A 17,784-nucleotide genomic window follows, 5' to 3' on the forward strand; every position below is an offset into this window, starting at 1 on the left:
TAATTCAGTCTCTTTGTAAGTTCCTGGAGTTTAATAAAAAGTTTAAGAGTAATGAGATACTTGAGACACTCTTTTACTAGCTAAAAAAGAAGATATGCAATACTTTGATACCAGAGATTGCTAAATTGTGGCCCTACATAAATGCAATTATTTATGTGGTACTGCATCCAGGCTAGTACTTTCCTCCTGAAAAAACCCTCATGAGAGCCAAAAAAGAAACAACAAATAAACAACAGTATTACTATTCAAGATAAGCAGGTTTTAGTTTTACAAGATGGGTATTTGATTGCAAAAGGCAGAGGCAACCTGTATAAGACAAACAAGAAACCCCTACAACCCCTGCATATCATCTTCCCCAGTTAGAAATTTTAACCTCTTGCTTGGTAACTGCATTCCAGCTATTTAGTGTCATGTTCTGTCAATGCTGTGATAAGAAAAATAAAGTTTCTCTGACTAGAAGATTCTATTTCACATCAAGAGTTCTTAATGTTCTCTTGACAGGTGTAAAATGATGGGCTCAAAATGAATAAAAAAAATTCTATTCAGGGAATAAAATGCAAGCAAACAGTGCTGGGTGCTCTGGGGAGGCTTCTTCGCCAATGAGCAGCCAGTGCTCATGGGCTCATTTGGAGCCCATCATTTATTACAATTTGGTGCCGAAATCTGGGATGGTCTTGGACGCCAGATTCTGGTTGAGGTAAGAAGAGGCGTGCCCCCACTTTACTTGGAAATTGGAAAAGTTGGATAACTGGTAAGAGAGAGGATTAGAGGAATTGCTGAGGGAGGCCCAAAAGGTGTATGTTAGAAGAGATGAGGAAAAACAATGAGCAAAAGCAAAACTCTTCATTGCAGCAATCAAAGAAAGTCATAAGCTAAAGACACAAAACCCTGAAAAATCAAAGTGACTTCAACAAAATTGGGAAAAAATAAGTAGTGTCCCAATCTGTTATTATTGTAACAAAAAGGGGCACATTCAGAGAAATTGCCACAAACGTGAGCAAGATGAGAAAATGTTTAAAGAATAGGAGTGTCAGGGGTTATACCTTTTGGGGACTTCAACATCTAACGAGCCCTTGATAGTTATTAATAGGTCCCAAAAAAGAAGAAATAAATCCTTTTTAGTCCATACAGGAACAGAGATCAACTATTCAAAAACTCCCTCAAGGGATTAAGGCGGGAAAGAGAAATATGATTGCAGTAGGAGCGAAAGGGGAACTCTTTAAAGTCCCAGTATTAGAAAATGTGGAAATAGAATCTCAAAGTAAAGTTTGTCTAAATGATCTCCTCTTACTGCCAGTGGCAGAATATAACCTTTTAGGGAGAGATTTAATTCTAAAACTGGGACTAAACATCCATACTCAGGGGGGTGGATTGCAAATACAAATGTATGCCCTCACCACCAAAGACAAGGAAGCCGATGAGATCCATGAGTCTGGTATCAGGAGGGAGATACAGGGAAATGAGATATAGATTCAATAGTGATTGAAATAATGGACCCTCATCTTCCTATAAGAATTAAACAATATCCTATCTGATTGGAGGGAAGAAAAGGATTGAAACCTATAGCTGACAGACTTATAAAAAAGGGAACTTAAGAACCCTGTATGTCTCCTCATAATACCCCAATATTACCAGTCAAAAAGCCAGATGGGTCTTAGAGGATGATGCAGGATCTAAGGGCTGTAAATCAGAGAACCATTACCGGATTCCCTGTGGTAGCTAACCCTTACACCTTATCAAGTCATTTATCTCCTAAACATGTTTGGTATACTATAATAGATTTAAAAGATACATTCTGGACATGTTCCCTTGATGAGATATCAAGGGTTAACTTTGCATTTGAATGGGAAGATCCAGAAACAGGTCCTAAACAACAATTAACAATGGACTGTTTTACCTCAGGGATACACAGAATCACCAAATTTATTAGGGCAGGCCCAAGAGAAAATATTGCAATCCTTCACTCCTCCAGGGAATACTAAATTATTACAATATGTAGATAATTTGCTGATAGCAGGGCAAACCGAAACTGACACTCGACAAGCCACAATCAAATTACTGAATTTTCTCAGGGTGAAAGGACTAAAAGTATCCCGCTCTAAATTGTAATTTGTGGAGCAAGAGGTAAAATATTTAGGACACTGGCTTAGTAAGGGAAGAAAGAAATTAAGACCCTGAGAGGGTCTCAGGAATTTTATCCCTGAGACCTCCACAATCAAAGAAAGAAATAAGGTAGTTATTAGGACTTTTGGGATATTGCGTACCTTGGATTGACTGATTCAGTGAGAAATCAAAGTTTTTATATGAGAAGTTAGTAAACAACCAAATTAAATGGTATCCAGAGGATGAAGAGAAATGTGAAATAATAAAAAGATCATTGATATAGGCACCTGTGCCGAGTTTACCAGATCTAGAGTGACCTTTTTATCTTTTTGTGAATACTTCTAATCAAACTGCATATGGGGTTATAACACAGGACTGGGCAGGAGTTAAAAAGCCCATGGGATACTGTTCCAAATTACTGGACCCAGTTAGTCGGGGATGGTCAGCTTGTTTGCAAGCTCTGGTGGCAACTGCACTGCTAGTAGGAGAGGCTAGAAAAATAACTTTAATGCCCCTCTTAAAGTTTATACACCACACAATGTAAGGGGAGTGTTACAACAAAAAAGCAGAGAAGTGGCTGACAGATAGCAGAATCTTAAAGCATGAGGCAATCTTAATAGATTCTCCAGATTTGGAACTAAAACAACTTCAGCACAAAGCCCTGCACAATTTTTATTTGGAGAACCTGGAAATAACCTTCAACGTAATTGTATAGAAGTAATAGAATTACAATCTAAAATCAGACCAGACCTTGAAGAGACTGAATTAGATGAGGGAGAAAATTTATTTACAGATGGATTATCTCAAGTTGTGGAGGGAAAACAAAAATCAGGATATGCAATAGTCAGTGGGGATGTAAAAAGAATAGAGTCAGGACCTTTAAACCCAGTGTGGTCAGCACAAGCTTGTGAAGTGTACGCTCTACTAAAAGCATTAGAATTACTAAAAGGAGGACTTAGTACAATTTATACAGATTAAAAATATGCTTATGGGGTTGTTCGCATCTTTGGAAAAATTTGGGAAGACCGAGGACTAATGAATACACAAGGTAAAGGCTTGATTCATCAAGAACTAACAACAAAAATTTGAAGGCATTGAGATATCCTAAGAAGGTAGCAGTGGTAGATACAAGAGGACATCAAAAAGGGATAGGCTACCAAATAAGGGGAAATAATACAGCAGACAAGGAAGCTCAGGAGGTGGCACTAAGATCCCAGGCTACAGTGAAAACAGATGTATTGAAAGAAAAGAATAATGAGGAAAAAAAATATACTCTACAAAAGATACAAAATATTAAAACATTAGGATCTGAATTTAAAGAAGGAAAGTGGATTTTGCCTGATGGGAGAGAAGTATTACCCAAAAATTCCGCCAGGAGAATTATTAATCAGTTACATGAAAGAACACATTGGGGAGCAACGGCTTTAAGTGACCAATTTTTGAAGTACAGTGTGTGTATAGGAATTTATGATTTGGCTAAACAAGCCACCCAAGGATGTTTAACTTGTCATAAGATAAACAAGAAAACCCTAAGACAGACTTCATCAGGAGGAAGGAAAACAGCATATAGATCTTTTGAAAGGATTCAGGTAGGTTTCACAGAGTTACCTAAAGTGGGGCGGTGGAAGTATTTATTAGTAATAGTGGATCAATTGACCCATTGGGTGGAGGCTTATCCCACAGCTCAGGCCACTGCCCAATCAGTAGCTAAAATACTGATGGAGCAAATAATCCCAAGGTTTGGATTAATCAGGAGTATTGACTTGGATCAGGGAACACATTTTGGGCATTACTTGGGAATATCATATGCCCTGGCATTCACAAAGCTCAGGCAGGGTAGAAAGAATGAATCAAACTATAAAACAGCAATTGTCTAAATTAATGATCGAGACAAAATTACCTTGGATTAAATGTATCCCATTAGCTTTACTGAACATTCAGACCATGCCACATGCAGAAACTGGCCTATCTCCTTATGAGATGTTATATGGTATGCCTTATTCCCAAGGAATGTCCTTAGATAATACATTAATAAAGATTATAGCATTCAACAATATATTACAACTATAGGCAAAAATCTGGAAGAATCACGATAAAAGGGCATATTACCCCAGACAGTACCTTTGGGATTCTCCATACATAAAATTAAACCAGGTAGCAAAGTGTTAATCAAGACATGGAAAGAAGAACGTTTATCACCTCTATAGGAAAGATCCTATCTTGTTTTACTCTCTACAGAGACTGCCATTTGGACTGCTGAAAAAGGGCGGACACATGCATTAAGAGTCAAAGGACCCATCAAAGAATGGAAAGTGTAACTGAGCCAGAAGAATTGAGAATCAAATTGAAAAGATCATAAAGGTGGTAAGGCAAGAGTTGGAATTTTGTGAAAAGTGGATCCCAACATCTGTAAAAAGTTGAGAAAGTTTTGGAGAATCACTGAAGAGAGCTATTATTTGTTGCCAACAGTATATTCTGAGTGGTGCCATGAAATACCTCCCCAAACTGGTGGTTCAGGGTTATACAGATATAATTGTGGTGACAACCTCAGACGTTATGCATTAGCCTGTGAAGTAGAAACTGCAGAAACAGAAGATCCTTCTGTTATTCTGAGAGATTTCCATATACTTTATATAAAACATCTGGGTTCATATCATAGTAATTGGGTGATTTGTAGGTGTTCAGATTGCCTCACAATCTGCTTCTAGAGCCAGGTTTTGCCCTGAATGTAGATTTGATAAGGAGTGGTCATCACAGTTATATGACTTAAGAAAGGTAGAAATTGAAGGGTTGTTCTGTAGGGATAGGAACAATTTACCACGTAGTTGGGAAATATATTCTAAAGATTGGCAAAAAGTGACCTCATTCCTGAAATGGGCACAGGGACTGGTTGGTGAATCAGACAAGGAGTTGAGTGATGGGACTGCTGAAGAGACAGGTGAAAGACCAACTGGGAGAAAATCATCAGTGGGGGAGGTGAGGGGCAAGACTGGTGAGGATCCAAGTGCTGTCACCGAAGAAAGTCTGCCAAAGGCTGCAACCCCTTCAGGCTGCAACTGTGGAGCATTATGGCCTACTCCGTTGCCCTTGCACTCCCGTATGCTGCTGTAACAATTTCCCAGACCAAGGCTCAAAATTGCAGTCAATGTGTTACTTCAACACATCAAGGAAGAATCATCACCAGAACCCTAGTTTATCATACCATCTATGAGTGTAAAGGAGAAAACTTAGATCCTTGTTATCAAAATCAGACCCAATATGCCCATTGCAAAGAAAGAGAGTCAGGAAAGAAATCCCATTAGCAAATTGCACTGCCGATACCTGTAATCCAGTGAATCTGACTGTGTATGATATAGAAAAATGGGAAAAGGCAAAATATACAAAATATGGAATCAGAATCTCAGGACAGGGTTCAGACCCTGGGGCAATACTTGATATAAGTATCCAACAGAAAACTAGAGAAGGCAGCAAAACTTATTTGGTGTTCCACTCATTTTATCACAAAATGGAAACAGAGGTCAAGTATGAAATTCCAACATTGCCAAAAACCTATTTTTGAATTTAGCTGAAAACATTGCTAAAGCATTAAATATGATAAATTGTTATGTATGTGGGGGGGACAAATATGGGAGAACAATGGCCCTGGGAATCAATGGAAGCAAACATTTCAAATCCAAGTATACGGAAAAAGGGAGATGAGAACAGAAAGCAACAATAGGTTCTCCAAACCAGGATAACTGGAAGAAGCTGCTGGCAAAATGTGGAAAAAGAAGAACCTGTTGGAGATTTAGTTTGTGAAGGAGGTTAAAACAAAAGGTGAGTGGATAAAATGGTGAAGTCCTCAAAACATATCGGCAGTAGTAATGTGGAACATTTAATCTTACCAACTGTTGTTTAGAAATTGTTGACAAACTGGTCAAATATATGAAAAAAGCTGGAGGAATTTTAGATGAAACCTGCTGGGGAAAATTTGGGAATCATAGCAGTCAAGTTATGCTTCGTCTTTTTAATTATCCCATGCTTGATCCCCTGTTTTATAAAGCTCATTCATATGGTAATCCAGTGGATGCAGGTTTCAGACATCCCGGTAGGATCTCAAGAACCACCTTCCATAATGACTTTAAAAATCTGTGAAAAAAGAAAATCCCCAGAGATTCAACAAATACTAACTAAATCTGAAACAAAAATAGGAATCAATGAAAGAAAGAAAAAGGCAGGGGATTGTGATAAACTAGAACTAGATGATTTGTGTCAGTGGGAGAAACTGACGGAAAGCACACAGGAACAATAACCTGACTTCTGTGAAACAAAAGGAACTTGTAAAAAGAGACAATGGCTGCTTGTTGCACAAACTAATAACATAGAATAAACCAGGAGATAATAGAAACTGAGAGTAAGAAAGACATGCCGATTATGTAGCAAGACTTTAGCAAGACATGCTGAGATAGATGAAACCTTACACAGCATGAACAATGGGGTCACTGAAGAGCCATACAGCGGACGGCTCCAGCCTTCATCTTCAGAGGACCACAAGAACCCACCCAAGTTCCACCCATACCAAGAAATGATTTGCATAAGACTGTCTCTTCTTGGAATAGTTAAAGCATATGTATATAAAAGCATAATATAAACCACAAACTAAGGAACTAACTCGTGCTCATTGGTGGAGAAGCCTCCCCACAGCACCCAGCGCTTTTTGCTTGCATTTTATTGCCTGAATACATTTTTTTGTATTCATTTTGAGCCTGTTGTTTATTACACAGGTTTTTGCTTGAATCAGTGCTTCAAGTGCCTCATCCAATGTATAGAATTTCCCATTCTAACACTATTCCTTACTTTTCCTTTGCTATCATGATACAGTTTTATATCAACAAAAATAGTTTAGAATAAGATAACCTTCTTCATATGCATTTTCATTGATTTTAACGGATTTTCTAGAATACTGATGACTATTTTAAAGTCTTTTTCTGCGTATGGCCAGCAAAAAGGCCAAACAGCAAGAAGCCAAGGATATGCATACACATCCAAAAGGTGTTAACTTCATTACATGTTAATACACTTACCTGATTTGATTTCTCTACTGTGCTACTGGGAACCTCTGTGGTATCCTTCACAAAAAAATTATCTATGATGTGTCTCTCTGCACATTCCTGACCACAAATTGGACAGCGGATAACACCGACTGGGGGGAAAACAACAACAAAAAAATCTGATTATGCTTGCACAGCTTAAAATATATCAAACAATTTCAAAGGCAGCTTTTGAAAGGATGCTTTAATACTTTCCTGTCAATAGGGTAAGACGAAGATAATTCTCATTTATCAATGAAGTAGCCTTTAACTGTTATTCCCTAATGGTGTATTCTTTCAACCAAAGTCAAGTACCTTTTTGTTTCAATCCTATAAATAACTCCTTTAAAGGGTATGTATTCCCACTGAAAATTATTGTTAAAGAATGGATTTAAAGTAAATATTTATTAGTGTAGAGTATTAATTAGTGATATTTCATGATACTGCATACCCACACATACATGCCAGCATTGTGACATGACTGACTTCCAGCTATGTAACATGGGAAACTGAAATGTAGTTAGTTCAAAGTTTGGCAAGTTCTATGGAGGAAGAGCAGATCTTTATTTGTATCATGACTACATTCATGCTAAGCATGAGAAAACAAGAAAGACATAGGAATAAATATGAAAGGCCCCCTCTCTCCTTTCCTAGGCACACTGGGAAACAGTTCCAAGACAATAACATACTTAAGACTCCTAGTTGAAGAAAAAGCTGTGAACCAATAATGCAGAGGGTTGAACAACAGTTTTCTCAAAAGAAAAAAAGATAAAGTCCAGTTCAAAACTTGAGGTTTAACAGTGAGTAGACTAGACTGAGATGAAAAAGATCTATAAAAACATTTTATATCAGATGCTTCTCCTAGCTGCAGAAAACAGAATGGCTTGCTAGCACTAAAGCCTGTCCATCATCCAAGAAAAATCTCCAAAATGCTTGGCATGAATACCTTGCTTTAATAAAATTATTATGGTTACTACCATTTGTCCTAGGTTGGGAACTATAGGGTTAAAAATCCTCCAGGGAGTAGAACATTGTTATTCAATCCCTTAATTCTGCTATCTCTTTATAAACTAGCAGTAAGACTAACTCACCCTTCTTTCATCTCCTTCCAGCCTGCTGTGTCCGGGGGAACCACTTAACGGACAAACATGTAAGGAGCAGGCCTTTTTTGAGGCCTTCAGAGGCTTTTGTTTGGGCCTAAGGATGGCAGAGGTGCTGGAGAGGGGAGGATTGGAGCACTGGGGATTACAGATTTAGTTTTGAGTATGGGGAAGATCTAAAGGGTTAGTGTGATGTGCTGTGTATTCCCTGTAATTTCTCTGTATCTTTTCTTTCCTAATGTAATTCTGTTTTCTCTTCCAGTTCCTCTAAGAGTCTCTCAGGATTACAGCATATTAGGGGTTGGAAGGGACCCAAGGAGACCATCGAGTCCAACCCCCCTGCCAGAGCAGGACAATACTGTCTAACACAGATCACAGAGGAACACATCCAGACAGGCGCTCAAAGTCTCCAGAGGAGGAGACTCCCCGATCTCTCTGGGAAGCCTGAGCCTGTCTCATTCTGTTGGCTCTTTAAAAGACATGATACCGTTTAAAAAAAAAATTGAAATTAAGTGAAACTGAAATAGCAACTTAGGATGCAGAAGTCACCATGCAAAGCCTACACAGAATAGTTGTGCAAGGCCACACTGAGACAGATTCTAGATTTACAGCTGTCATTTGAAAGAAGCCATGACTTCAGGGCTCTAAAGAAGATCAGAGGCACTGATTCATACACTGAACATAACACCAGTATATAACTGCATATTTGACTAAACCAACATAGGCTTAGTTCTGTTCCTGCTAATAGAATCACACAAAATTAGAGGTTGGAAGGAACCTCCAGAGATTGAGTCCAGCCCCCTGCCAAAGAGGGATCACCTATGGTAGTCTGCAAAGGAATGCATTCAGGCAGGTTTTGAAAGTCTCCGGAGGAGAACTCCAGAGCCTCTCTGGGTAGCCTGTTCCAGTGCTCCATCATCCTCTCTGTAAAGAAGATTCTCCTCATGTTGAGGTGAATTTTTCTGTGTTCTGGTTTGTATCCTTTGATCCTTGTCTCATTGCTGTACACCACTGAAACTTTGCAGGTTTTACATGGAGAAGACAGTGTTGCCTTGCTGCAGCCTTAGAGAGATTTAGAGAATACATAACCTTGTGCCTATCTATTCTACTTTGGAGGTCTAATCCAGTTTAGAATAATCACCAACCCAAGAGGTCCCAAGTGAAAAGGACTCAGAAGAGTACTGGGACAGTGCCATTGTCCTCGAACTAGTCTACTAGGTGACACTATATATTAGTGTAGACCAAGAGAGGTTTTATTTAAAAGGTAGGAGGAAAACCTTAGGTAGACACATACCAGGTCCTAGTCTTTTGGTATCAACAATGTAAATCGAAAAAGTGCACAATAAATATTAGCATACCAATGACTCCAGTGTTAGTAGATTATTCCTACTATCTCAAATCATGATTTATGTTCTGTATGTACAATTATGATTTGATATAGGAATCACAGTCATGGTTTGAAATTTTTTTCCTCATCCATTTTCCAGTACAAAGGCTTACCTCAGACCATGGACAGGTATCCTATCCCCTCCTAGGTTCTATGGTAGTTATAAAACATGACACTGCACACTACAGATTACTGCTCTCCCCAGGCTACTAATAGACCTGATAGAGGAATCTGACTTCTTTTGGTACATTAAGAGTGAGGCTGGTTTAAACAGATGACTGAAGCAAACATAAGGGAACACACACGAGTTTTCTGCTAACAATCCAACAGATGCTGTAGCAAGAAATTAACTTTTTTTGAACAACAAAAAAGGAGAATGTATTTTCTGAAGACATTCCTGCTTGATATTTCATCAGTTACAGGAATATACAGGAAGAAGGAATGCAATACAAAGGCAAATTACTATAGCCCCAAAAATTTCTTACTACATTCCATGTATGTATTTGCCTGTAATGCTCAGTGTCACATATTTTTTCCTCTTAAACATTCAATTACATTTAAAAAACTATTCCTTAAGTATGCATAGAATTAAGTTTCTGATTTACTTAACACTTCCTCCAGTCAATCCTTATGCAAGGCACTTTCCTAATACTACAAGAAATCTAACCTTTTTCTCATTTTTCTTTTTTTAACACTAAGGTTTGGAAGCAGTCATGCAGTAGCTTTCTAACCATACTTCACCCTACTGCCAACACTTCCCCTTGTTTCAAGGAACCTGCTTCCTGAATTGTACCACAATATACTTCAGTGCTTTTGAGGCTGGGAGCACTGCTCAAGCAGATTCAAGTTCTGCACAGTCATTAATTTGATTTCTTTGTATAAGTAGGTAAGGAAAACAAAACCACAGGAGAAGCAAACTTATGTCATCAAAACATGAACAACATTATTGTTTTAAAAAAAATAAAACAAATCATAGAATCAACCAGGTTGGAAGAGACCTCCAAGATCAGCCAGTCCAACCTATCCCCCAGCCCTGTCCAATCAACTAGACCATGGCACTAAGTGCCTCATCCAGTCTTTTTTTGAACACCTCCAGGGACGACGACTCCACAACCTCTCTGGGCATCTCCAATGACAAATCACTCTCTCTGTCAAGAACTTCCTCCTAACATCCAGCCTATACCTCCCCCGGCACAATTTCAGACTGTGTCCCCTTGTTCTGTCCCTGAAGTATGCTGCTGTGCACACCCTCCCCCCACCCCAAAATACCCGATATTGTTAAAAGGAATGAGAACAAAAGAGAAAAATCTGGAAAGCTGCAGCACAGATCATTATTAACTCATACATTGTGGGATAATGATGAAATTTCACCAACCTGAAAATTATTTTCTGCAATTGATAGTTGCTATACACCAAGAACATATTCTCCAAATACATTACAAAGCCAGCCTATGCCTAATATTTTCACAAAAGACAAAAAATCCAGGATCTTTAAATAAACATTTACAGAGCAAATATAATGCAGAAGCAGCAGACACAGCATCAGACTGAGGTCAACATTTTAGCTAATGTTCTCCAAGTTAAGCAGTCCTGAATGGCGAGGCTCTACTCTTATCATGATAAAATTTGTGATAAGGAGGATCTCCAATTCCACATTAATGTTCTGATACTCAACTAATTCTTGACCCAGCCAACTCCAAAGAGCTTTCAGTGTTCGTGTGCAAATTTAACAACACAATTAAGAGGCTTCCAAGACCAAGTTAAATTTTAGTGAACAAAGTCACTTCCCTTCCTGAAAAATTTCTGAAAGAAGCACTGGTATGACAGAAAATTGCCAAAAATAAAGACTTGATACATGGCATTTTTAATGTAATTTTCCTGATTGCCTGATGTTGTAGTACACTCTAGAGAAATCAGGAATGTCTGAGAAAAACAGATCTAGTACTACTTACAAGAGGAAACAAGTTGAGGAATCAAGCTACCAAGGGCAAAGGTGACCTTATATTCTACTAAAACTGCCTAAGGTGGCATCACTTTCCACCATCTACATCCTGCAGTTTAAAGGCAACAAACACTAGTGATAACTCAAGCACACTAGAGCAGCTACAGGACTAATAGTTAACCAGGGATATTCAGGACTGAATGGAGTCTTCTCTTTTCCAGCTTGAACAACCCCAACTCTTTCAGCCTGTCTCCATAAAAGAGGTGCTCCACCCCTCTAATATCTTTGTGGGGCTCCTTTTGACCTGCTCTAACAGTTTCAGGTACTCCAGGTGAGGCTTCAGGAGAGTGGAAGTAGAAAATTACCTCCCTTGGCCCTTCTTTTTGGCTAAAGAACGCAGGACAGAGATAAGGGGGGAAGCCGAAACATCTTGACTACAAACTAATGAAACAATTAAGGGAAGTTAGCTGTGAAATCTGATCGAATGTGGAAAGTACACTGCGAAGAAGACTGCTGGTCTCCGTTCCAGATGACCATCACAAAACCACCGAGAGGGTGGAAGGGAACCAGGATGGAGAATGGGAGGACACCTATGTTAGCAAGCTCCAAGAACTAATGTTAATAATCATGCCTATTCTAAGAAATAATTGTAATAACTCTACCTCTTCTCATGAATATGTATGCTTTTGTAACATAAATTGTCACTTGCAGCAGCACATGGTGTGCAGGTTTGGTGGAGCAATCTTCCCTGTACCTGGCACTGTAATAAACATATCTACTTCATAACACTCTGAGTTTTGGAGTTCATTCTGCAGGTCATTTATGTACAGCAATTTTCCTTGGTTTTACAGATGTCTTGTTTGAAATAATAATTATATTAATTTCAGAACAAAAATACTAAAAGTCAGTCACACACTTTTTTTACAAATGGACAGGTTAGTTAAAATGAATAGAAAGTATGTCAGAGACTTAAGACTACCCCAACATTTTAGAATTAAGAATTTTAGCATAATTACACAGAAAAATCAGGGCATTTCAGTTGAGCTACAGAATCTTTACTCTCTCTGTATATACAGACATCATTAATACTTGCAAGGATTTTCACAGAAATGCACAGGGTTGAGGGTAAACGGGTTAGATTTACTCAGGCCCTGTTTTGCTGTTAAAAACAAACACTTTAAAGACTTAGTTTGAGAGATGATATCGTATGCCACAACAGCTGAATCAATTTTGAGAAATTAGGAAAGTGGTACTTATTAACTCCAAACTGGTGCTGCAAAATTGGCAACTTCCTCAAACCAGTTTGTTCCAGAAAAAGCTGCTCCTATCTAGTTCTGACAGTCTGCCACTGCTAGTGGAGGGGAAATAGGTTAAACCACCAAGCAAGCACATCTCAAGGGGAAACTGGCACTTACAGCCAAAACATAAACATTCAAAGCAACCATGACTCTAGTGGATAAGTTTATTAAAACTCAAATGGTTGATTTACCACCCTTTAAAACATAAATAGATGATAACCAGACAAAGACTACTAGCTGTGTGAAAAATATTACCAATGTCAAGATGAGACAGGGCAGAGCAGAATATGAAAATATGAGAATATGAGAATGGCAGAGCAGGGGTGTGTCAGAGCTAATTAGATGGGGGATGTTGAAACCGTTAGGAACAAGCAATAACAGCAAGCGCTGTGAGAGATAGCACCCTGTCAATGTGGGACGTTAACAAAACAAGGGTGTGTCAGAGCTAACTAAGCAAGGTTAAGGACGGGCGATAACAGAAAGCACCACGAGCATCGCAGATAAGAAACCGCAAAGCACACGACTGTGCAGACTCAAGTAACTGAGTCACGATGAGAACACCTGAGGAAGACTCGTTGCTTCAGCTTCACGACCACCAGAGACCAGCAGGAGGACTAGCACACATGCGCAACAGTTCCAGGAAAAGCCACAACCGCTTCGGGAAGTGTTTGAATATGTATTAAAGTGCTCTATGAATACGTATGTGAGCGGGAAATAAAAGTCCTGCAACTGCTTGCGTACATTGCGCAGCTGCGGAGCTGTAACTCCCCTGTGCCCAGCACTGCTCCTTGCTTGCCAAAATAAAACTCCTTAAACTTAGAGAAGTTTTTGGTGAAGATTAGTACAGCTGTAATCCACCCTCTGGAGGAGTGTTACAGGCCAGTTTTTATGCTGCAGTGCATTGAGTTTCTTGGAAAGCACTGCAGAACTGAATTAAAGTATTTCAGCTGCTCCGTGAAATGGTTGGATTTGCTGTTTGTGCCCAACCTTCAAGCACTTCAAATATTGTGTATTGGACTTCATAAACTGTAAATTTTCCAGTGGGTTCTGAAGGGTGAGTTTACATTGACATGAAAGACAGTCCAATATATTTTATTCAACAACACAATTCTGGAAATATTGCTATTGTAGGACATACAATATTAAATTGCAAGATGATGAATAATTTAAAAAAATTGTCTTTTGACAAACATGCTTAAATATCAACGCAGAAGCTGCCAACAATTACACCAATTGTCACTTCCCTGGGGGTCTTCAAGAAAAGACTGGATGAGGCACTTAGTGCCATGGTCTAGTTGATTGGATAGGGCAGGGTGATAGGTTGGACTGGATGATCTTGGAGGTCTCTTCCAACCTGGTTGATTGTATGATTCTATGATTCTAAGTCCTGAAATTGTCAAATATTTTCAGATTATATGTAATAATTCCAGCATACAAGGTGTAATGATTTTTAAGATTCACAGATGTTCCTGCATCTTTCTCTTCATCATATAATTTTTCAAGTTGCAAACATTTTGAAAGCGGGTTTCATGCTGCCTAGTGTCACAGACTTTACTGAAACATCATTTTGCAAAATCTCTAAGGTCTTGCCAACAGTACTCAAGTCCATTCTATTCACATGTTTCTGGAAGAAGGAAATGAATACATTTGGGCTTCCCAGTTTAAGAGGGACAGGGATCTGCTGGAGAGGGTCCAGCGGAGGGCTACAAGGAAGATTAGGGGACAGGAGGGCATGGCTTATGAGGACAGGCTGAGTGACCTGTTTTTTTTTAGTCTGGAGAAAAGAAGACTTAGAGGGGATTTGATAAATGTTTATCAGTATCTGAAGGCTGGCCAGGAGGGGAGGGGACAGGCTCTTTTCACTTGCTCCCTGTGATAGGACAAGGAGCAACAGGTCTAAGTTGCAGCAAAACAGGTTCCGCCTCAACACAAGGGGGACCATCTTTACTGTAAGGGTCACAGAGCACTGGAAAAGGCTCCCCAGAGAGGCCGTGAGGTCTCCTTCTCTGGAGGAGACTGGATTGTCCGGATGTGCTCCTCTGTGATCTGTGTTAGATAGTATTGTCCTGCTCCAGCAGGGGAGTTGGACTCGATGATCTCCTTGGGTCCCTTCCAACCCCTAACATCCTATGATCCTATGAACAGCACCAGTGTGTTAGCATGTTATTACTAATTTGGAGGGCAGAAGGGCTCTGCAGCGGGACCTTGACCACCTGGACAGCTGGGCAGAGTCCAATGGGATGGCGTTCAATAGCTCCAAGTGCAGGGTGCTGCACTTTGGCCACAACAACCCCATGCAGAGATACAGGCTGGGGTAGGAGTGGCTGGAGAGCAGCCAGACAGAGAGGGATCTGGGGGTGCTGATTGATACCTGCCTGAACATGAGCCAACAGTGTGCCCAGGTGGCCAAGAGAGCCAGTTGCATCCTGGCCTGCATCAGGAATGGTGTGGTCAGCAGGAGCAGGGAGGTCATTCTGCCCCTGTACTCTGCACTGATTAGACCACACCTTGAGTACTGTGTTCAGTTCTGGGCCCCCCAGTTTAGGAGGGACATTGAGATGCTTGAGCGTGTCCAGAGAAGGGCGACGAGGCTGGTGAGAGACCTTGAGCACAAGCCCTACAAGGAGAGGCTGAGGGAGCTGGGATTGTTTAGCCTGGAGAAGAGGAGGCTCAGGGGTGACCTTATTGCTGTCTACAGCTACCTGAGGGGTGGTTGTGGCCAGGGGGAGGTTGCTCTCTTCTCTCAGGTGGCCAGCACCAGAACAAGAGGACACAGCCTCAGGCTGCGCCAGGGGAGATTTAGGCTCGAGGTGAGGAGAAAGTTCTTCACTGAGAGAGTCATTGGACACTGGAATGGGCTGCCCGGGGAGGTGGTGGAGTCGCCGTCCCTGGGGCTGTTCAAGGCAGGGTTGGACGTGGCACTTGGTGCCATGGTCTAGCCTTGAGCTTTGTGGTAAAGGGTTGGACTTGATGATCTGTGAGGTCTCTTCCAACCCTGATGATACTGTGATACTATGAATTTCAGTTAAGGAGATAGACTCTGCCTGTAAGAGTTGTGAACACAACACAACTACTAGTAATTTCATTGCAGCTGGAAATTTCATGCTCTGATCTTCACATCTTTCAGAGTTCTCACCTACTACCAGCTGACAGTCCAGTAGCTGTAGTACAATACATCTATTACCCACTTTTTTATTAACTATAATTTCTGGTAATAGTTGGGCAGTTGGAGCCAGAAGCCAAAGAATCAAACCTTTCTGGAAGACACTGAAGGAGCTGTTTCTTTGTAATCCCTTGTATATATAAATATACTCCAAGGTCACACTCTTCATTGCTTCACTCACTACTTCTGTTTGGCCCCATATACCATAATGTTCCCATCAACACTGAGCAGATGTGAAGGTTAAAAAAAAAATAGCCTCAGAAAAAAGAACTAAAAATCTGGACCACAATGAGGGAATCAAGTTAGAAGTAGCAATGGGAACAACAGTATGTAATGGTCTTTAGTATAAGTTTTTTTCTGGAGAAATCTCATTCAAAATAGGTATGCTAATAAAATTCAAAGTCTTTGGCTAGCTCATATGTTACTCCCTCTCTTCTTCATGTGATCAGAGACACACTTGCAATCTGTTCTTTCACAGATCTCCCATTCTCAGTATAACCATCACTCAGTGGCTGGCAACTATCTATCAAGACCTGGGAAACTAGCCTCCTGGCTCTCATGTTCCAGGCCACTAGCCAAAGGGGAGTAATTCAAGTGCCTAAACAAATACACCTAATTTGAGCAAGACATTCCACCTACTTCTAGCCACTGTTCCAGAAAGCAGTAAGTTCCCTGTGAACTGTGCAGCACATCTGCTAGACCTTTTCTGAAGACATCCCGGAACATCAGAAATGGCAGAAGATACTCACATTTGGACAGCTAAATCTCAACTTACCATCTATTTATTCCACATATCTTTGCTATTGCAATTTCAAGTTCCTAGTAGAAAACACAGCTACAGCACTGTGCCAGCTTGAGCCTAGCTGGGATGTTTTGGTGAGAATTAAATTATAGGCTGTGAAAAGGAAACAAGGGTGATGTCTACTTCACTCATAGGCTTGCTGAGATGTATAAAAAGAACATAAATATAGATAATGGAGTTGCTCTTAGGCTCTGGGCTGCATGCACTTCTTTGTCTAACTTGCTGCCCTACTAATCCATCTACTTCCTAACTCCCCCCAGTAGACTCTCCAAACTCACTTTGAATGTAAGGCAAAGTCTGGAACAAGGTAGAGGGATGGAGAGGAAGTAGAAGGGTGGTTGGGAGCCTCTCCTGGAGACTCTGTTTTCTGGGAGGGGTGTTGTGTTTCTGTATTACTTTTTAAGTTGCATATTTCTGTATATAGCTGTACATATTTGTTGTGGAGGGCCCATAGGCCCAAAATAGGCTTATTCATGCCTTGTCTTGCCTGGACATGTTTTTCTGCCCACACCAGAGGTAAACACATAAACAAGCACAAAGAAACACAATAGACCTGGTGCCATAAAGTCTGGCCTGCCCAGGGCCCAGGTTGTGTAATGCAGTTGTGTAAATGGTTTCATAAGCCCCACACGCCCAGCTCATGCTTACTGGATGCTAGGCCCATGCTATCCCCCTATTTGGGAGGTCCAGGCACGTGGCCTCTGACTATTACGGTATGCTTTGGTTAACTGCCAAGCTGATTTGCCATTCTGGTGTCCAAAGGGCCATTAATCTCAGCCCATATTTGATAAATAGGAAGTACAAAGGTAAACAGAGTGCTTTTGCTTATGCTTGCCAGCTTCTGCCTGCCTGCTCAGCAGCAGTGCTCACCGGTAGTGCTTGAATGCCTGCTTGCTTGCTTGCCTTATTGCTATTTGCCT

At 40.4% G+C, this 17,784-nt stretch overlaps 1 protein-coding gene across 1 annotated transcript in view; it reads right to left on the minus strand.

The window, feature by feature from the left end:
* TRIM24 (tripartite motif containing 24) overlaps positions 1 to 17,784 on the minus strand; it is a 72,651-nt gene that overhangs the window by 38,578 nt on the left and 16,289 nt on the right. Inside the window, exon 2 of the mRNA XM_064155479.1 lies at positions 7,167 to 7,285. Coding sequence (XP_064011549.1) covers positions 7,167 to 7,285 — 119 coding nt within the window. The remainder of the gene's footprint in view (positions 1 to 7,166; positions 7,286 to 17,784) is intronic.

Source organism: Pogoniulus pusillus, chromosome 15 (genome assembly GCF_015220805.1).
Source record: "Pogoniulus pusillus isolate bPogPus1 chromosome 15, bPogPus1.pri, whole genome shotgun sequence".
In the NCBI taxonomy this organism is placed as follows: Eukaryota; Metazoa; Chordata; class Aves; order Piciformes; family Lybiidae; genus Pogoniulus; species Pogoniulus pusillus.